Source organism: Atheta coriaria, unplaced genomic scaffold (assembly GCF_025399875.1).
Source record: "Atheta coriaria isolate IRGN ID8LTWV9N9 unplaced genomic scaffold, Caltech_Dcor_3.1 hic_scaffold_10_pilon, whole genome shotgun sequence".
Lineage (NCBI taxonomy): Eukaryota > Metazoa > Arthropoda > Insecta > Coleoptera > Staphylinidae > Dalotia > Dalotia coriaria.
Window position 1 is genome coordinate 4,755,228 of NW_027045452.1, and position 16,329 is coordinate 4,771,556.

The 16,329-nt window shown below is 32.4% G+C and overlaps 4 protein-coding genes across 5 annotated transcripts; 3 read left to right on the forward strand and 1 right to left on the reverse strand.

Moving 5' to 3' along the window:
* Nucleotides 1–1,852: 1,852 nt before the first annotated feature.
* LOC135800422 (cytochrome P450 4C1-like) lies at nt 1,853–3,941 on the forward strand. Its single transcript, XM_065313655.1, has 8 exons — nt 1,853–2,135; nt 2,207–2,392; nt 2,455–2,637; nt 2,697–2,884; nt 2,946–3,116; nt 3,175–3,243; nt 3,304–3,466; nt 3,530–3,941. Exons 1-8 carry the CDS (start codon nt 1,949–1,951, stop codon nt 3,877–3,879), a joined length of 1,497 nt encoding a protein of 498 aa, XP_065169727.1. The 5' UTR covers nt 1,853–1,948; the 3' UTR covers nt 3,880–3,941.
* A 123-nt stretch (nt 3,942–4,064) lies between these two features.
* On the forward strand, nt 4,065–4,837 carry MED22 (Mediator complex subunit 22). Its single transcript, XM_065313543.1, has 3 exons — nt 4,065–4,266; nt 4,339–4,552; nt 4,611–4,837. Exons 1-3 carry the CDS (start codon nt 4,164–4,166, stop codon nt 4,714–4,716), a joined length of 423 nt encoding a protein of 140 aa, XP_065169615.1. The 5' UTR covers nt 4,065–4,163; the 3' UTR covers nt 4,717–4,837.
* An 8-nt stretch (nt 4,838–4,845) lies between these two features.
* LOC135800333 (gastrula zinc finger protein XlCGF57.1-like) lies at nt 4,846–7,758 on the forward strand. 2 transcript variants are annotated; one of them, XM_065313540.1, is made up of 5 exons: nt 4,846–5,002; nt 5,316–5,784; nt 5,853–6,050; nt 6,117–6,284; nt 6,343–7,758. In XM_065313540.1, the coding sequence occupies exons 2-5, from the start codon at nt 5,324–5,326 to the stop codon at nt 7,055–7,057; spliced, it is 1,542 nt and encodes a 513-aa protein (XP_065169612.1). In that variant the 5' UTR covers nt 4,846–5,002; nt 5,316–5,323; the 3' UTR covers nt 7,058–7,758. The 2 variants fall into 2 exon arrangements, with proteins under 2 accessions (XP_065169612.1, XP_065169613.1); XM_065313541.1 differs by lacking the exon at nt 4,846–5,002 and adding an exon at nt 5,079–5,243.
* Nucleotides 7,759–8,402: 644 nt separating this feature from the next.
* Nucleotides 8,403–10,997, reverse strand: LOC135800334 (putative carbonic anhydrase 3). Its single transcript, XM_065313542.1, has 5 exons — nt 10,597–10,997; nt 10,464–10,508; nt 9,409–9,788; nt 8,909–9,139; nt 8,403–8,774 (listed from the first exon to the last, which is right to left on the reverse strand). The coding sequence occupies exons 1-5, from the start codon at nt 10,652–10,654 to the stop codon at nt 8,583–8,585; spliced, it is 906 nt and encodes a 301-aa protein (XP_065169614.1). The 5' UTR covers nt 10,655–10,997; the 3' UTR covers nt 8,403–8,582.
* Nucleotides 10,998–16,329: the final 5,332 nt, after the last annotated feature.

The window sequence follows — 16,329 nt, forward strand, 5'->3', positions numbered from 1 at the left end:
TATTTTCAAATTTTTGAAATTGTTTGGAATTTAAACATTTTATGAAGCTCAAACTTTATTTACGATTATTGCGTATAAAAATAAAATACAAGTTCTTGCACCTCGCAGTTTTCTTAAACCCAAAATAGTTTGTATTCATTTCTAGTATATCTACAAACAATGAATTTAGTATGTTTCATTTTTTAAATTTGTTTATGCTGTTTTATAATAGTATCTTCTGCCTGACATTATAATTTTACAATTTTTGAAATCAAGCACATTCACAATCAATTGTAGTAACAATACTTTCGCCAATCCAAAATTCTCGTAACTCTTTAGGGACAGGTTCAATTCCAGCTTCCTCATCTTCCTGGCGACGTCGCATTACCCATAACTTGAAACGTTTTGGTCGACATTCAAAGTGAGGGCCGCAACCACCCGAGATACAAACCATATCAGAAATATATCTGAATGAAATATATAATCAATTTAAATATAATTTTATAAAACGTAAAATAATGCAACCTTGGAAAATAATCCTTGCCCAAATCAACCAGACGTTTTTCATGACTGCACGAACATGATTTATGGTGCAGGTGATAAAAAGGATGTTTTTCTTTGTGCACTCGTTTAGTAACTTCGTTCGTGAGTAACTCTTCATCATTCATTGCCAAATCATCCGGTAAACCAATTATGCAATTTTTACAAAACGGCTCTTTCGGCATCATTTTGGAGTCCATGTTTTTCGTCTGCTCATTGTAATCAGGTGCGAATTGATTTTCCCAACCTTGTGGAGTCCCAAAAGATGAACTTATACACCATACTAAAAGCTGAAATCATTATTAACAATATGTATTAAAAAATTGCAATCAAGATTTAAAATCAAAATACATACTAATAATATGAATATTTTAGCAAACATGATTAATCGCCGAGTTTGTTCTTGGTTTATGGCGCAAGTGAGACTGCGACTTTATAACACATATTAATTACTATTTATAATTTATAGATATGTACTATATTGGCAAACAACAAAGAATTCGCCTAACCATTAGAAGAGGTAATTAGTGTGGTTTAATGTTACCTTTATATTTTGTGTGATATTAAAGTGATGTTTTCTTACAAAAACCGACAAAACCTTTTATCAAGTCGACTTGCATTACTTTTCTTTATACACAAAAGTGTCAAAAATATATTATCTTTACTCAGAAGTAAGATAAATCCAGTATATTTTTAGAGACATCAAGTTTCTTCTATGAAATAGACATGATGACAAGAACACATCTTTTTGTAGAAATAATAATTTTAGGCAAAAAAGTAAAGAATTAATTATTTAAATAATACTCAATTGAGTTATTAACAAAAAAAAGTTATTTTTGATTGTTAGTTTACTCTGAAAACACAACACCCTAAATAATATTTAACACAAACGTAAGTCTATCAATTTTACGTCTATCGTACTTAAATCTTAATCATTTGTTTACATTCGACTGCGTTTCTTAGTGTTGATTTATTAATTTTTGACTTTGATTATAGCTTGTTACGATTACGAATTTATTCTTATGATAAAATTTCGACGTTTTTTTTATCAACTTATGCGATTTTGCATTCCATGACTCAAATTTCATTAAAAACACAAATAATTTTAGCGATTCATTTACATTTCGTACGAATTGTGATTTGTAAAATATTCATTCGTGTTGGGTTAACTTTTCAACTTATTTCCGTTTAGTTGACATTTAAGGTGATAAATTTGCGACATATTCCATTACTTAAGTAGGTATGTATTTACTAACGATGAATAATTTACGGAGATATCACTTTCATGATAATAAATTGTTTTTTTGTGTTTCTGCAAAAACAATTTTGTCAATCGCTGATAATGAGCCTTGCAAAATTGTTAACGAATAAAATATCTACCGTAATTGCAAAAGCACGCCAATGACACGCCAACAACGCAAAATTAAACATGATGGAAACACTTTCAGCTCAAATAATAGCATTAACAAGTTGTATTTTGATTCTAAGTTTATTTATCAGAAATAAATGGATGAAATATCGAAAATTTTACGAGTTAGCTGCCAAGTTTGAAAAACCCCCTGGATACTCATGTTATCCAATTGTTGGACACGCCCATCACTACGCTAATTTAGAAGGTAAGTGTAGAGATAAAATACTTTTGTATAACATAAAATTAATTATTTTATTATTTTTAAAATACAAATAGATATAATCACAATAGCAACCAGTTTCAAAACCCCATATGGTGTTGTATTTCTGGGGCCACGGATATTTTACTTTTTAAATGATGTGGATTTGTTCGAGGATTGTTTGACAAGCGATAAATGTTTAAACAAACCTTATTATATGGATATGCTGAAGCATGCTGAAGGTGGATTATTTCTAGCCAGAGGTAAACTCAGAGAAATCTATAAAGATATAATAATTCACATCAACTAATCTTGTTTAATATAGGCAACACTTGGAAATCTCAAAGAAAACTATTGAATCCTGGTTTTAAACAACGCATTCTCAACTTTTATGCTGGCAAATTTGCGAAACATGATGAAAGATTATTGAAACAATTGGATTCTAAAATTGGACAAGTTTTTGATATAAATATCTTGTCAAAGAAATTAAGTTTCCAGAAATATTTTGGTAATATTTATTTAATATTAAATTTTTTAAATTAATAAATATGTATATACATTTTTTAGATTGTGCATTTGGTTTAGATTTTGATGCTAAAAGTAATGAATATTTGGAGGCCTTGGATGACAGCGTATCGTTATCAATTGCAAGAGTATTTAGTTTCGTTGGCAGCGTGGATATTCTAAACAAAATTACTGGAAATTGCAAAGCGTATGATAAGTGCATGAAGACTTTAACCAGGATAACACATGAAGTAAGTAATTTTCATTTATTATTATTACTGTTATTGATTTTATTTATTTTATTCATTTAAGATTGTAGCTGAACGACTTAAAATATTACATCAAAAACCTAAGAATAATTCAATTCCTGAAGATAATGATTGTGAGGAGTTAATTTTTATAGATTATATTCTACAATGTATCAATAGCGAGAAGTATGATGAGTCCAAGTTGGTTCCTGAATTAATCACATTTATTTTTGCTGTAAGAAGTAATAGTAATCATAATATATTTATAATTTTATCTTTGAAGTTGTTTTTAGGGAGTTGACACATGCTCATCAACTTTTTCATATCTTTGTATATGTTTGTCATTATATCCAGAAATACAAGTAAGTTTTAAACCTGAAATCATTTGGCAAATTTTTATAACAACAACAACTTATCACTAGGAAAAAGTTTATCAAGAAATCTGTCAAGTTGTTGGTGATAGACCTTTTCACCATTCTGATTATCAACGTTTGCATTATCTTCATATGGTAATTAAGGAAACAATGCGGATTTTTCCAACGGGACCGATTATTCATAGAGAAGTATCCGATGATGTTAAAATTGGTAAGTTTAAATTATTTTTCTTTATAAAATAATGATTTTAATTATGTTTTATATTACTTTAAGGTGATTATGTTTTTCCAAAGGATAGCATTCTACATGTAAACATAATTAATGTACATCGTTCATCAAAGTATTATAAAGATCCATTATACTTCGACCCTGAACGTTTCGCTCCAGATTCGGAAGATGTTAAAACTCGTCATCGTTTTGCGTATATTCCATTTTCGGGTGGTAAAAGAAATTGTATTGGTGAACGGTTTGGAATGTTATCTTTAGTTTCAACAGTTGTAACTTTAATGAAGAAGTTTCGATTCGAAACTACTTATAAAAGCATTGAAGAGATTCGTTTGGAACAAAGGTTTACTCTTAATGCAGTGGATGGATACCCTGTTAAAATTTATCTTAGAAATTAATTTAAATTATTCATACTTTTATCTATTGATAGCAAATTAATAAAGGACAGTATAATATTTAATATGTAATATTTATTAAATATCTATAAAGCAATCTAGGAATATGTAAAACAATTTAAACACAAAATATAAAGTTTGCTGAAGTAATACAAAGTACCTGAGCTAACTTGAAACTCCCTCTCTAGCAACGATGTTTTTGAGGTTACCGAGGTTACCGAGTACGCCAGTCATTTGTGGGATTTGCTTTCACAGAAATAAACAAAGGAAAACAATAAACATTCAAAATGGCTGGATTAAGAGCATTGCCACAGAGTAAGGAAGCTCTTTTGAAATCATATCGCACACGTCTAAAGGACGATGTGAAGAGTATGCTAGAGAACTTTGAAGGTAAATATTTAATCCAAATCTACATTTTAACTGAGTTTCATACATTACAACTTATTTTAACTATGCTTTTAGAAATTGTGAAATTGGCAAAGGGTGATCATGATACTCAACTATCCAGAATGGCACAATGTGAACAGGACACTTATGAAATGCATGTGAGAGCTGCAAATATTGTCAGAGCTGGTGAATCTCTCATGAAACTAGTGTCAGATATTAAACAGTATCTGATTCTGAATGATTTCCCATCTGTAAATGAGGCTATTGCACAAAATTCCAAACTTTTTAGGTTCATATGCTGCTATTTTCATTTGTGTATTGTTGATTAACTTTTAATTCAATTTTAGAACTAAACAAACTGAATGTGATCAAAAACTCATGTCATTGAGGGATGATATGGCTGCAGACTTATATGATCTTGAAGAAGAATATTACAACAGCATAAATAAATGAATGCAAATAGTTCTAAGTTGATTTATAACTAAGTTATTAAGAAACCTTTTAAGCAACATTAATTTTTATGTAATTATGTATTTTGGCGTACAATAAAATTTAACATAGGCAACCACCATAACGTCAACATACACAAAGAACCAGAAATAAAATGGCTGCGCTGTGAGTGTGTTCTGCGGTGTTTTTATAAATGTTTACATTTTTTGTTGAAGGACTTAAAAAACTCTGATTAAACAACATCCGGTCAGTGATCATCAATGAAAGTATTAATAATATCGCAAACATTGTAAGTGTTCATGACGGTCATTACTGTTTTAAAAGTATCACGATGTGTTCTCTTTTGAAATGTTTAATTCCCTACTAACTTTGATAAAAAGCGCATGTAAATATAATCTAGGACGATAAAATAGCAGTGCTTTATCAGTAAAAATAATGTTTCCTACAGTTACATCATTCAGTGATTGCTACTATGTTTAAATTCAACTTCAAACTTAAATCTTAAACATATATAACCTTACTCTGTAAATGTAATAAGATTATAAGAATTTCAAGAATTTCAAACAAAAAGATTTGTTATAATCGTAAATATTTTTTTCTAGATACAAGTATGAGACTAATGGAGCTTGGACTATCCGCCAGTAGTGAATATTCTGTTGAAATCAAGACAGAAGTTCCAAATAATGAGTGCAATCTACCAGTGACTAAAAATGTAAAAAACAGGAGAAAAGCAGCAGTCCCTTTGAGGGCATCACCATTAGGAGAGTCTTCTTTGGGTGAAGAATCACAAACCAGTCAGAGTTCACTTGAGGATAACTCAAACTCTGCAGATGAGGAAATCACCAGTGTGGAATCAAGCAACAAAACAAAAGATGAATACAAATCAAAGAGTGACATCAAATGCAATATGTGTGAAAAGCTATTCGAATATAAATCAGAGTTTGATTCACACTATCAGAATACATACAATAGGACTCCAGTTTATACATGCTTATATTGTAACAGAACAATGGACAAATATGCAACTTTTAGAAGTCATTGTTATAGGCATATCACTGAGGGAAGATTTAAGTAAGTAATTCAAATGTATTTAATTACATATTATTATAAACAATACTATATATTTTATATATTTATAGATGTGAAGACTGTGGACAAGGTTTTAAGTTGCAGAGTCAATTGCAAGTACACATTTCTGGTAAGCATGCAAAACTGAAACCTTTTTGTTGTGAAGAGTGTGGAAAACAATTTGCTACGAAATCTGGATTAAAAATCCATGTAAAACGACATCTGGGCGAAGCGAAAGAGCAATATACTTGTGCAGAGTGTGGTAAAATGTAAGTTCAGTTGGCAATTTCTATGAAAAACATTATTTTTATACTTATTATATATTATTTGAACAGTTTGCATACAAGAGGAGGTCTTACATCTCATATGAATGTTCATCGTTTGGGCAGACGGTTTATGTGTGACGTGTGCGGTAAGACGTTCACACAAAAAGTGAACATGCAACAACACGTGAAACAACACACCGGGGATAAGCCATATGAGTGTGACATATGTGGCAAAGCGTAAGTTAAATAATAACAAGTTATATTTAATTTAAAGTAACTACGTACTTTGTAATAGTTTTGCAGAAAAAAGTCATCTTTCACGTCACAATAGCTTTCACACCGATGACCGGCCCTTCAAATGCGAAATCTGCGATAAGATGTACAAAACCGAACGGTGTTTGAAAGTGCACCGACTTGTTCACGGCAAAGAACGCCCGTATGTATGCACCTATTGCAATAAGGGTTTCCTCAGCAGCACAAAACTCAAACAACATTCCAATATTCATACTGGCGAGCGCCCCTTTGCTTGCAAATACTGTGAGCGAAAGTTTACCAACTATCCGAACTGGTTGAAGCACACGCGTCGAAAACACAACGTAGATCATAAAACAGGCAAAGATCTACCGCCGAAGTATTCGCACAATTTAATTGAAACCGTTGAACTAATAATTGAAGATCCCAACGCACTCAATCATTACGATCACACACTTCCTATTCATAATAGTAATGACAATACAATAGAAAGTATAGATCCGGTCAAATTAGAAATTAAGTCCGAGATGTCTCAAAAAATCGAAGGTGACAACGACTTGCATATAGGCATAGATCCACATCCTGAAAGTTTTATATGCGGCGAGGATTACGACGATCGCTCCTTGGATTTCATCGAGTTTCATGAACCGATACATCATGATAATTTAACCACTGATTTCAAACTGAGCAAACACGACGAGTTGTATTTGCAAAAGAGGATCCTAAATTTTCCCATGACTGACAACGAACACATTTAGTTCCTTTATTCGGCAACGAAAATTTTTCTGTCGCGTGGCTGTGATTGCGATAGTAGTGCCATAACAGCGCAAATTTACATTCCAACGTTTTTTATTCTTCGAGTCCATGGTTTCGGTTCCTGTTTTTCAATATAAATGTTTTTATTAATATGCATTGAGTGTAATGCATCTGTGAAGTACTTAGTATTGTAATTACTTGTCTATGTAAGGCCCGTCGCAATTGATATTCGCAATAATGCATTACGATGTTATCCTACTAATGATCGAACTACTTAGTCATATCTAGTGTTTTTGTATGCATAATGATGCGCCAGTGATCAGGAAGCGAACAAGCGTCGGTGGCTTATTGTACTACTAGTTGTAGTTTGTATAATTACATAGCTTGTATTTTTGTAGTCAAAAGTATTTTTACACGTAGCGTTTGTACTTTTAGCGATTTAGCGATAGATTTAGGATATATATTATTCGTCGGATGTAGGATATAGCATTATTTAGCTTATAATTTACGGCCCGTATTTTGTATTGGAATTTTGCTACTTTTAGGCATAATTTTCTAGTGATATTCGGAAGTTTCGGGATTTCGACGGAAGAAAGCATTCAAATTAAACCAAATATTTTGTCACGTTTGTAAATATATTATGTGTGCGCTATGGCACATTTTATACTACTTTATGCAATATTAAACTACTTGAATTTGTAAATTTGCTTACATGGCTTTGAAGGCATTTATTTTTACTGTGCTTTTGTTCTAAACTAACAATTTGAAATTGTTTTGCTTCTCTAAATCTTAAGTTACTTATTTTGTACAAGTTATAAGAAGTATTCAAATCAAGAATTTCTTTCTGATGATAAACACTATTAAACAAACGAGGACAACCAAAATAACCATTGAAATTGACAATGACAAGACATTTCATCTGCAATTCAAATGAATGGACTTTTTAACTTCTTACTTCATTGCAACTATCGATTAAAAATAAAAAGGCGTCTGCAGCCAGCAAGAATTCGCTTTTAATCGCGCTGTGATTCGCTTTTACGAGAACGCATTACACTTAGCATCCAAATGCAGTTTGTAATTGCAGACGCATCCTGCGCGTAGTCCTGCATACTAAAACATTGTCCAGCATCACGTCGTATGCGCTTTCTTGGCAGTAACAAAGTGCGCGTTAAATTGATTTACGATTGGACGTCATGTTGATTTATGCGGGAAGGCACCATTAATAGAAGTTTCGATAAAATTGTGGTTTATAATTAAAACACGTTGGATTGGACACAATGCATTATTTAATTATGCAAACGCGGGGATATGCAAAATAATACATGTTTCATAAACAAATGACATAAGTGTATTTAATGTAAAATTTATTGTCAATCACAAATACACACAAACAGCGTATAATTAGTAAGCGTTGATTAGTTTTTTCTTCGTTTACTGCTACATTATTAAATTTAATGACCAGTAATAGATAAAATTTAAAACAGTAAATTAATGGCATGTTACAACAAACAATGCTCATTAACTCTTCTAATACGAATACGTGAAATATGCAGTAATGAACGAGAGAATCAACGATATCGTAGGGTTTGTTATTAAGCTAGTCGCTGCATTAATGGGGCTGACTTTCAATTGCAGGCGGCGACCATTCAGAGGTTGAATAGGGCGGTAGTTCTTGAGCAGTGGACCTTCATCGCAATGAATTGACTCAAATTCTTTTACCTAAACATTTGATTATTGAGTATATAGAAGATTACCTTATTGAAGTAATTCATTGCCTAGGCATTTAAATGCTAGTGACTAGGCAGTAAACTGTTACTTCATTGCTAAAAATGTAAAAATAACTGTTTCTTTACTTGTTTTGTCGATAACGTTTGTTTGTTTGTGAAAACAGTCCAGATAACAACTTCATCACATCCAGGCGTAGTCAAAGAACCTTCGTAACGATAGAATCCAGCCGTGTCACATGGTAGGAAATTCTTAGGAATGACTTCATCCTTCAAGTCTACGATTTTATCCGGATACTTGCCGATATTATCAATGATTTCCACTAATTGTTGCATGTCAGTATCATCATCTGGTGAAATCTGCACAGATAAGCACATACAAACTTATTTAAGACTTCAAACAAACAATTCACAAGGATTATTTTGAGTAGTATACATTTTAACTAACTTTAGAGTCAGAAAATTTGTTTATGATTACAAATCCTGCAACAACACGCAAATCTATTTCTAGTTTTGCAAAATGTGAAAACATTTCAATTTGCATCTGAATAAACTCGTGAATTCAGAAATAGTATACGAATCAATTTTATTACCAGCTTGACAGCTCGCAATAAAAAACAGGAACTTACATTAAACAACACTCCAAGCACAGCGAGACCATCTTTCATCTTTTTAGCCTCGGAGATATTGCCGTGTCGAGCGTCATAGTGCACAAGGTGAAGTTCTAGAGGATATCGTTTACCGTCGATTGTATGTTCAGATTCCCAGTGGAAGTGCATGTGGTCCAGGATAAATTCACTGGGCAAACTACCGCCTTTTACAGATGGAAGTCCAGTGAGTTGTTTGAATCGAACTTCGACTGAATGTTTATTGTTTTTCATCGTGACAGGGTATGATTTATCGTAGTTGTTGAACTGGAAGGCGTTGAATGATTTTTCGGTGGAGGCTTTTTGAAGGAGGTTGATGGGCGATTGAAGTTTGCCAGTTGAACATACTCCCGGCCATTTTTCTAATAAATAAAAAGTGTTTATTTAATTAAATTGGGATTTACTTGTCAAAATTTTGACCCGAATTACCTTTTTTAATTAAAATAACTTATTTATACTTATTTATATTAAAACTTATTTATAGTAAAATCTTTTTTTTTTTCTGCCATAAAATAAATTTTAATTTTTGTTTCTCTGTGACTGATGCTCTGGTTTTAAATTATATTATTGTAAACAATCAAATATTATTGGAGAAATTGCATACCCAATCGCTGTATCAAAAAGCGCTGATAACCTAACCTATTTTATGATCAGATGCAAAATTTAAAAATAAAGTAAATCAAGTAATCAATTTAAATAAAAAAACAATATTTATTTTGGTGCGTTCAATCTTTTATATCCGAAGTTTTATATGTCAACATTAAATTTATACAACAATAATAAAAAATAAGGAATATCATTTTAGTTGTGGGCAAATTTCAAAAAGTTTACATAAACTAGACTTTGACTTTGCCAAACGCAAACCTGAAAATACTTTTTGGTTGCACGCCAGTTTAGGAGGTGATTAATTACACATCACACATTCGCAGCTCACCTACACCGCACGTTAAAACATAAATACGTTCAAGTCCATCAGTTTCTAAGTAATTCGCGAAAACAAGGCATGAAACTATTTAAGAAAAACCAAATTTACTTACCAATATGACTATAGGACCAATGCGTTGATGCAACGACCACTTCCACTAAACAAAAATAATAAATCATAGTTTAAATCTTTTAGTTTGGTTTTTCCAATAAAAATAATCACAAACAGTCCATTTTAATACCTACCTGATAAAGTTGCACACAATATACTGGCAATGACGACGGTTATAAAACTCTGCACCATCTTAACTAATATATAAAAACGTTTAAAGTCTAAGTAAAAATATTTCTTGTTTCTCTTGCGGAAATCTTTGGTGAATTGTCCAGCTTTGCGTTTACGCGGCTTACTTATAAGTTTTCCACATCCAGACTCACAAATCGTAAATTGTAAATCACAAATCGGAATCGCGGATCGCGAATCTCAGTTTAATTTAACATTCGCGCGGCGCACCAGCTTATACCTCGGTCAGGATCACATTCGGACTGTGTCTGCGGGCTCACGTTGATATTGAAAACAAGGGCCACACGATAAAGCCACTTGTGTCATAGTTAAATTCGTTTTGTCACAACTCGTCAATCACCCAAATTGAGATTTATAACTTAACTAATAATCTTTTAATCCAAATACACTCGCAGCTCTCGGGTACAATCTTAAATATATATTTATTTTAGATAATGTGTAACTTTAAGATATATTAAGGAAATACTTTGATTTACAAGGTCAATCACAGGAAAATTCTATTTATTTTATAGTTAAAATTATCGTCAAATATTAATAGAAAAGTAAATTCGTTCGTATTTTATTTTATTCACGCATACGTTTTATTTCTTTCACTATAACTAAAAATATCCTTCAATAACGCGCGATCTTTGCAGAATAAATGAAACTTTAGCAACGTTGAAATATCCATGTGTTGATAAGTTTAATCAAAACTTTATTCTTAACTGACGACTATGTTTATTAATATTATTTTATTTACGTTTGTGCGATGCCGCGGTTGACCAACAAGCCAATTCTTATCACAAATTCACCGATTACCGTTATATAATGATTCAAATGTTGCGTATTCATGTTTATTTAACATTCGCAATTCACAAATTTTAATTGAACTCAATTAATTTTGTTGTTTTTATCACATTTGATTATTGTTACTTTGTTTTGACTTTACGATTATACTTAATTAGGACTTAATATTTATTAATATATCACATAACTAAAGTTGTATCAGAAAAGGTTATAAACAAATTGTTTTATTTATCAAAATAGACTGGCGTTGTGTAGAGGACGTAAGTAGGAAGTTCGCTGTGGCTGGGGAACGAGTCGAACTGTAGCAGGACAATTTATTTATTGTGCGTAATGCACTTCAAGCTCGACTTGGAACCTTCAATACAACTACAATAAACACCTAACTAAACATCTAAATTTAAACAACCTACCAGTACCTACCAACGTGTGAGCTGTTTTCTTAACTTCACTAACAAGATGAACGATTACTGTGATTACTTTTATCATTGTATAATTTTGCAATTGTTGAGATTTGAACTTGACTTATCCAGTTTAGGTTTAAATTAGTTAATAAACGTTCTTAACCGTCAACGTTTAAATGTTTAATATCATAAAGCTTAGTAATAAACTTAAATTCTCGGTTGTAGCGACCTCTGTGTATCAGCTTTGGTATTAAAAATAAAGTTAAGTAAAGATACAGTTCGATTTAACTGACTCTGAGGATATCATTGTCAAACAAGTATTTGTGAATTAATTAAAAATTAATTTTTAATCATTTAAACATTACTTTAATGATGTTATATTTCAAAATTACGTTCCTTTAATTTTTTGAAAGATATCTAATTTAACTTGAGTAACTTTGCAGTTCTCTTAAATTACTTATAACTTAATCTCTAGAGATGTCGCTGTAAACTATAAATTCTGAAAACCATGCGAATGATGTTAATCAACATTTTCTATTTCGCATAAATGTCTTATATATCAACATTTGAAAGTGATTTATATGAATATCTGAGAATTTATTTCTGCCATTAACGCAGCTTTCATCGCGCCTCATCGTTTTGCACAGTATTAAGTGCTATGCGTTAAAATACGAATGTAAAACATAAAATATCAGTTTGTGTATGTATTTATATCCATATGTTCGACTTTCAGCAGTTGTTAAACTTGCGACTTGAACTTGATTGTGCGTTCTAATAAAATTAGCGGCGTTAACGGGCCCGCCACAATCATTTTCGAGTATGTCGAGTATGTCAATTAACCGCGTGCTGAAAGCTCGCACTTTACGCAGTAAGCGAGCGCTTTATTGCAGTTTATTATGCTTTCGTACGCTACATTCGAAATCACTAATGCACTTAAGACAAACTTAGCGTACTTAAGTAGGTGCCAAACTTCACGGAGTATGATTTAAAATTAAAAGTTGAATGCAAGGTCGTTATGGATATTTTTAAATATTGCTCAAATTTCTGATTTTGGCCTGGATATTAATATATAAATGGTAAAATTATTGTTTTAGCAGGTCTTAATTTAGGTTAAATGCAATGGTATAGTTTCCACTGTAGACCAGCATACCTATTTTTAGATTATAAAATGTTTCAGTTTTGCTTTCGTTTGATTCTTGGTTAATTGTGCGATTTCTTGCCCTAGTTGCACAACCATAACTGATCACTTACTTGTAACAATATAATGTTTGATAACATGCGTAAACAACATGTTTTGTTGTTAATCCGAGTACTTACTTACTTGAATTCATCAAAAGTAATGTAATATTATATCTGCAATCAGCGCCCTCTGGCGAAATAGCTACAAAACTACGTTTTTTTTTTTGTTATCTCAAAACCAAAAATAAAACATGGAGTTTCCAACAGAAAATCTTTAAACCTAAAAGCAAAGAGTCATTATTGGCTCAATTTGTTATTGTAGCGGCGAAACAGCCATGCGTCGAAATTCCTTTCCGGATCCTAAGTCAACAACACAAATCACAATACCAAGCAGGCACGGAGCGTCGCGGGCGATTTTTCATTTTTTCTTCTTCTTTTCACACAGTTTCACTATTTCAACAGTCAACATCAACAACACCGGGGGTATTACAAGTGTTCCTCGCGTTCACAAGTGTCGAAACAAACACCACATACCTCATATTAGTATTGACTTATGTACACACTTCAGTTAGGGGGAAATATTTCGATACAATGAGAATTTCCACAAAGAAAAAAAAATTAACGCCGTTTAAACTGTTTGGTGTGTCATGCTGAAGATATCAAATTGTATATTTATGAAGTGATATGATCCAATTATCTTGACAATAATTAAAAATAATTTATTCTTATGCTGAGTACCTAAAGATGTGAAGATGTGAAGATTCATCCGGTTAGATTTCATCACATATTGTCCTCGATGTCGTCGCGTTGTCGCCTCCCGAGCGTGATTTATCGCTGAACAAAAAACCCGACTAGTTTTCAAGCCCAAGCCGCGCATCTTCCCTTCGACGTACATACGAAGATACAAAAATCTAATTTTTTATATCGCGCTACGCAACGCTTCCCATCACCGAGCGCTGGTTATTATTAGTTATTAGAAATTCTTACGGTTTTATTTCCAGCTTTGAACATTTATCGAATTCGATGCGCGCGCTTGGGAATAAAAATGGAATCAAAGGAGCGAGCGGAACTATGTGAAAAGGGATAAATTACATGGAATATATCACCTGGACGATAGCATCGCGTTGTACGAGTATTCTTCACGATGGCGTGAGTGTTATTAAAACTAGCGGTATAATAAAGATATTTCTCTGTTCTGATTCTGAAAGGACACAAAAAAAGTTAACAAAGAATGTGGTACAAATTAGTGCTTACGTCAAACTCTTAAGGTATGAATCAACAAGTGAAATCAATAAAACAAATGATTGTATGCGCTGTGCGCAAATCGCTTCAATTTTTTTCGATTCTCAGCTCGATAACGCCGGTGACTAATCAGTAAACACGCGTGCAGCGCGTCAAACGCGTGAAAAGTGAGAAATGAGCTGATAGGTATTTCAACTTGCGCACCTATGTATTTTGAGCGGTTCAACAACCCGTGTCGTCGGGAAAGATTAAGCGTTTATTAAACAGCGCGCTTTAATCCGGCCCAACACTTTTAAACTTCGGATACGTTTCCAATATTATAGATATTAGAAAACGGGTGATAACTGTAGTGAAATTATTTTAAACCAAACTATATAAAACAAGGAGAAAGTATTCATTGATAAACTTTTGATTTTTTTATTACCTAAGCTTGAAAATAATAAGTATGTGAATAATTTTTTAAAATCATCAATTTGTTTCCAATATTTGTTTTCGTAGCTGGTGACTGAGACAAATCTTCGTTACTGCATAGATCCTGCTTGCTTTTAAAGTCGTCGTTCAACATACCTCGAATGCCTCAGCGAAAACCAATAGAAACCAATCGAAATACCTAAAACGATGCAACTTGTTGCCTCTCAACTTAACGGAGTAAAGAAAAAAAATCACATGAGACGTCCAATGCATAAAATGATTCGAATGACTAATTAGACACAGGCAAGCGATATAAATCTCAAATGACAAATGGCTTAACTCGATTACGATTCGATTGCTACGGCGATGCCGCTCGATGAGTTGTTTAGATTTGGATTTAGTGTACCGATCGAACCTTACAAAGTGTTCGTATATAAAACTGCTAGACGCATTTTCATGCATGGAATTTTAATAAATCGACATTTTTGTATTTAAAAAACTTTGACTCGGTATCTTATCTGAAAAAAAAAACAAGATTTCTTCAAAGTTAATGCTCTGCTCGTTATGTCGCTGTAGAAAGCTGTTTGTCAATGTTAAATTAAAAATACCTGATTATAAAAATTAAAATACATCTTATCAAACAAAATAAAATATCACTGAGGTGAATTTCAATCATTTACCTCATCCATTTTTTAATTTTAATTAAAGGTCATCCACAATTATTGTAGTTTTTTCTTGCGGCCCTTGAGTTAATCCTGAAGCGCGCCGTGACGAAATAATTGCAAATCTGGCATTGAATTGTCGTTTTCGATAAGTGCGCTCGTTTCGCAAAAAATGTGGCGGCACACACGGTCGAGAGCATCAAATTGACATGCGACAAACCAAAACGAAGCAGTTTCACGATGTCTCACTTATGTTGAACGCCTTGTTGTTGTTGGTTTCTTGAGCAAATATATTTATCGATTCTATTTTGAATTTCTTTGTGCACCGCAGTGCGAGTTAATAATTCCAGCGTGTCGTGGCATTTACGGCTCACTTAAAGATTAAAGACTGCACATTCGCGCATCGAAACGAAGAACATTCGAAATGTGTGTATTTATGAGAGTTCTTAACCTCAACACTTTCGTAGGACTTAATTTTCAACGTATAAAACAAGAAATCAAGAAATATACCTATCAAGTTTTAAAAATTTAAATAGAATTTTTCTAAATTTATAAAATAAAGTTTGCAAAAAATGAAAATTCTGTGAGGCAGATTTAATTTGTTTAAATTTTTAGGTTAGTTCAAACAAAGCAGAAAAATTCAAAATTTGGATTTTTATAGTACATATATTAAGTATCATGTGGGTAAACGGGCGTTTTTGTCGAGGGTTTAACAAAGTTTAGTCACGTGATGCTTACGCTATTTTTTCTGCTTCCACTCTATTTCCACGTTTGGCTTTATGCATTTGAATTTTTGTATTTTAAATCTTTGAAACTCACTGGCACACTACTCCGATGTAAGGTTATAAATGCCTTACTTTAGTCACGGCCTTGGCAGTCGGAGTTTAAAGTACTTTATGTGTCTCAAAACCGAGGAAAAACAGGCGCTTTAAAAGTAAAAGGAGAAAAAGTTTATTTTAATAGCAAATGTTTAGTGTAATATCAGGAAAGACTTGAT

Bases quoted from the DNA above. Each gene is read 5' to 3' on its own strand.
- LOC135800422 (XM_065313655.1), top strand. From the start codon at position 1,949: ATGATGGAAACACTTTCAGCTCAAATAATAGCATTAACAAGTTGTATT. The intron at 2,638-2,696 runs GTAATATTTATT...TACATTTTTTAG, and splicing joins AAGTTTCCAGAAATATTTTG to ATTGTGCATTTGGTTTAGAT. The intron at 3,467-3,529 runs GTAAGTTTAAAT...TATTACTTTAAG, and splicing joins ATCCGATGATGTTAAAATTG to GTGATTATGTTTTTCCAAAG.
- MED22 (XM_065313543.1), top strand. From the start codon at position 4,164: ATGGCTGGATTAAGAGCATTGCCACAGAGTAAGGAAGCTCTTTTGAAA. The intron at 4,267-4,338 runs GTAAATATTTAA...CTATGCTTTTAG, and splicing joins TATGCTAGAGAACTTTGAAG to AAATTGTGAAATTGGCAAAG. The intron at 4,553-4,610 runs GTTCATATGCTG...ATTCAATTTTAG, and splicing joins CAAAATTCCAAACTTTTTAG to AACTAAACAAACTGAATGTG.
- LOC135800333 (XM_065313540.1), top strand. From the start codon at position 5,324: ATGAGACTAATGGAGCTTGGACTATCCGCCAGTAGTGAATATTCTGTT. The intron at 5,785-5,852 runs GTAAGTAATTCA...ATATATTTATAG, and splicing joins ATCACTGAGGGAAGATTTAA to ATGTGAAGACTGTGGACAAG. The intron at 6,285-6,342 runs GTAAGTTAAATA...ACTTTGTAATAG, and splicing joins TGTGACATATGTGGCAAAGC to TTTTGCAGAAAAAAGTCATC.
- LOC135800334 (XM_065313542.1), bottom strand. From the start codon at position 10,654: ATGGTGCAGAGTTTTATAACCGTCGTCATTGCCAGTATATTGTGTGCA. The intron at 10,509-10,596 runs GTAGGTATTAAA...ATTTTTGTTTAG, and splicing joins ATTGTGTGCAACTTTATCAG to TGGAAGTGGTCGTTGCATCA. The intron at 9,140-9,408 runs GTAAGTTCCTGT...TTATCTGTGCAG, and splicing joins TGCTTGGAGTGTTGTTTAAT to ATTTCACCAGATGATGATAC.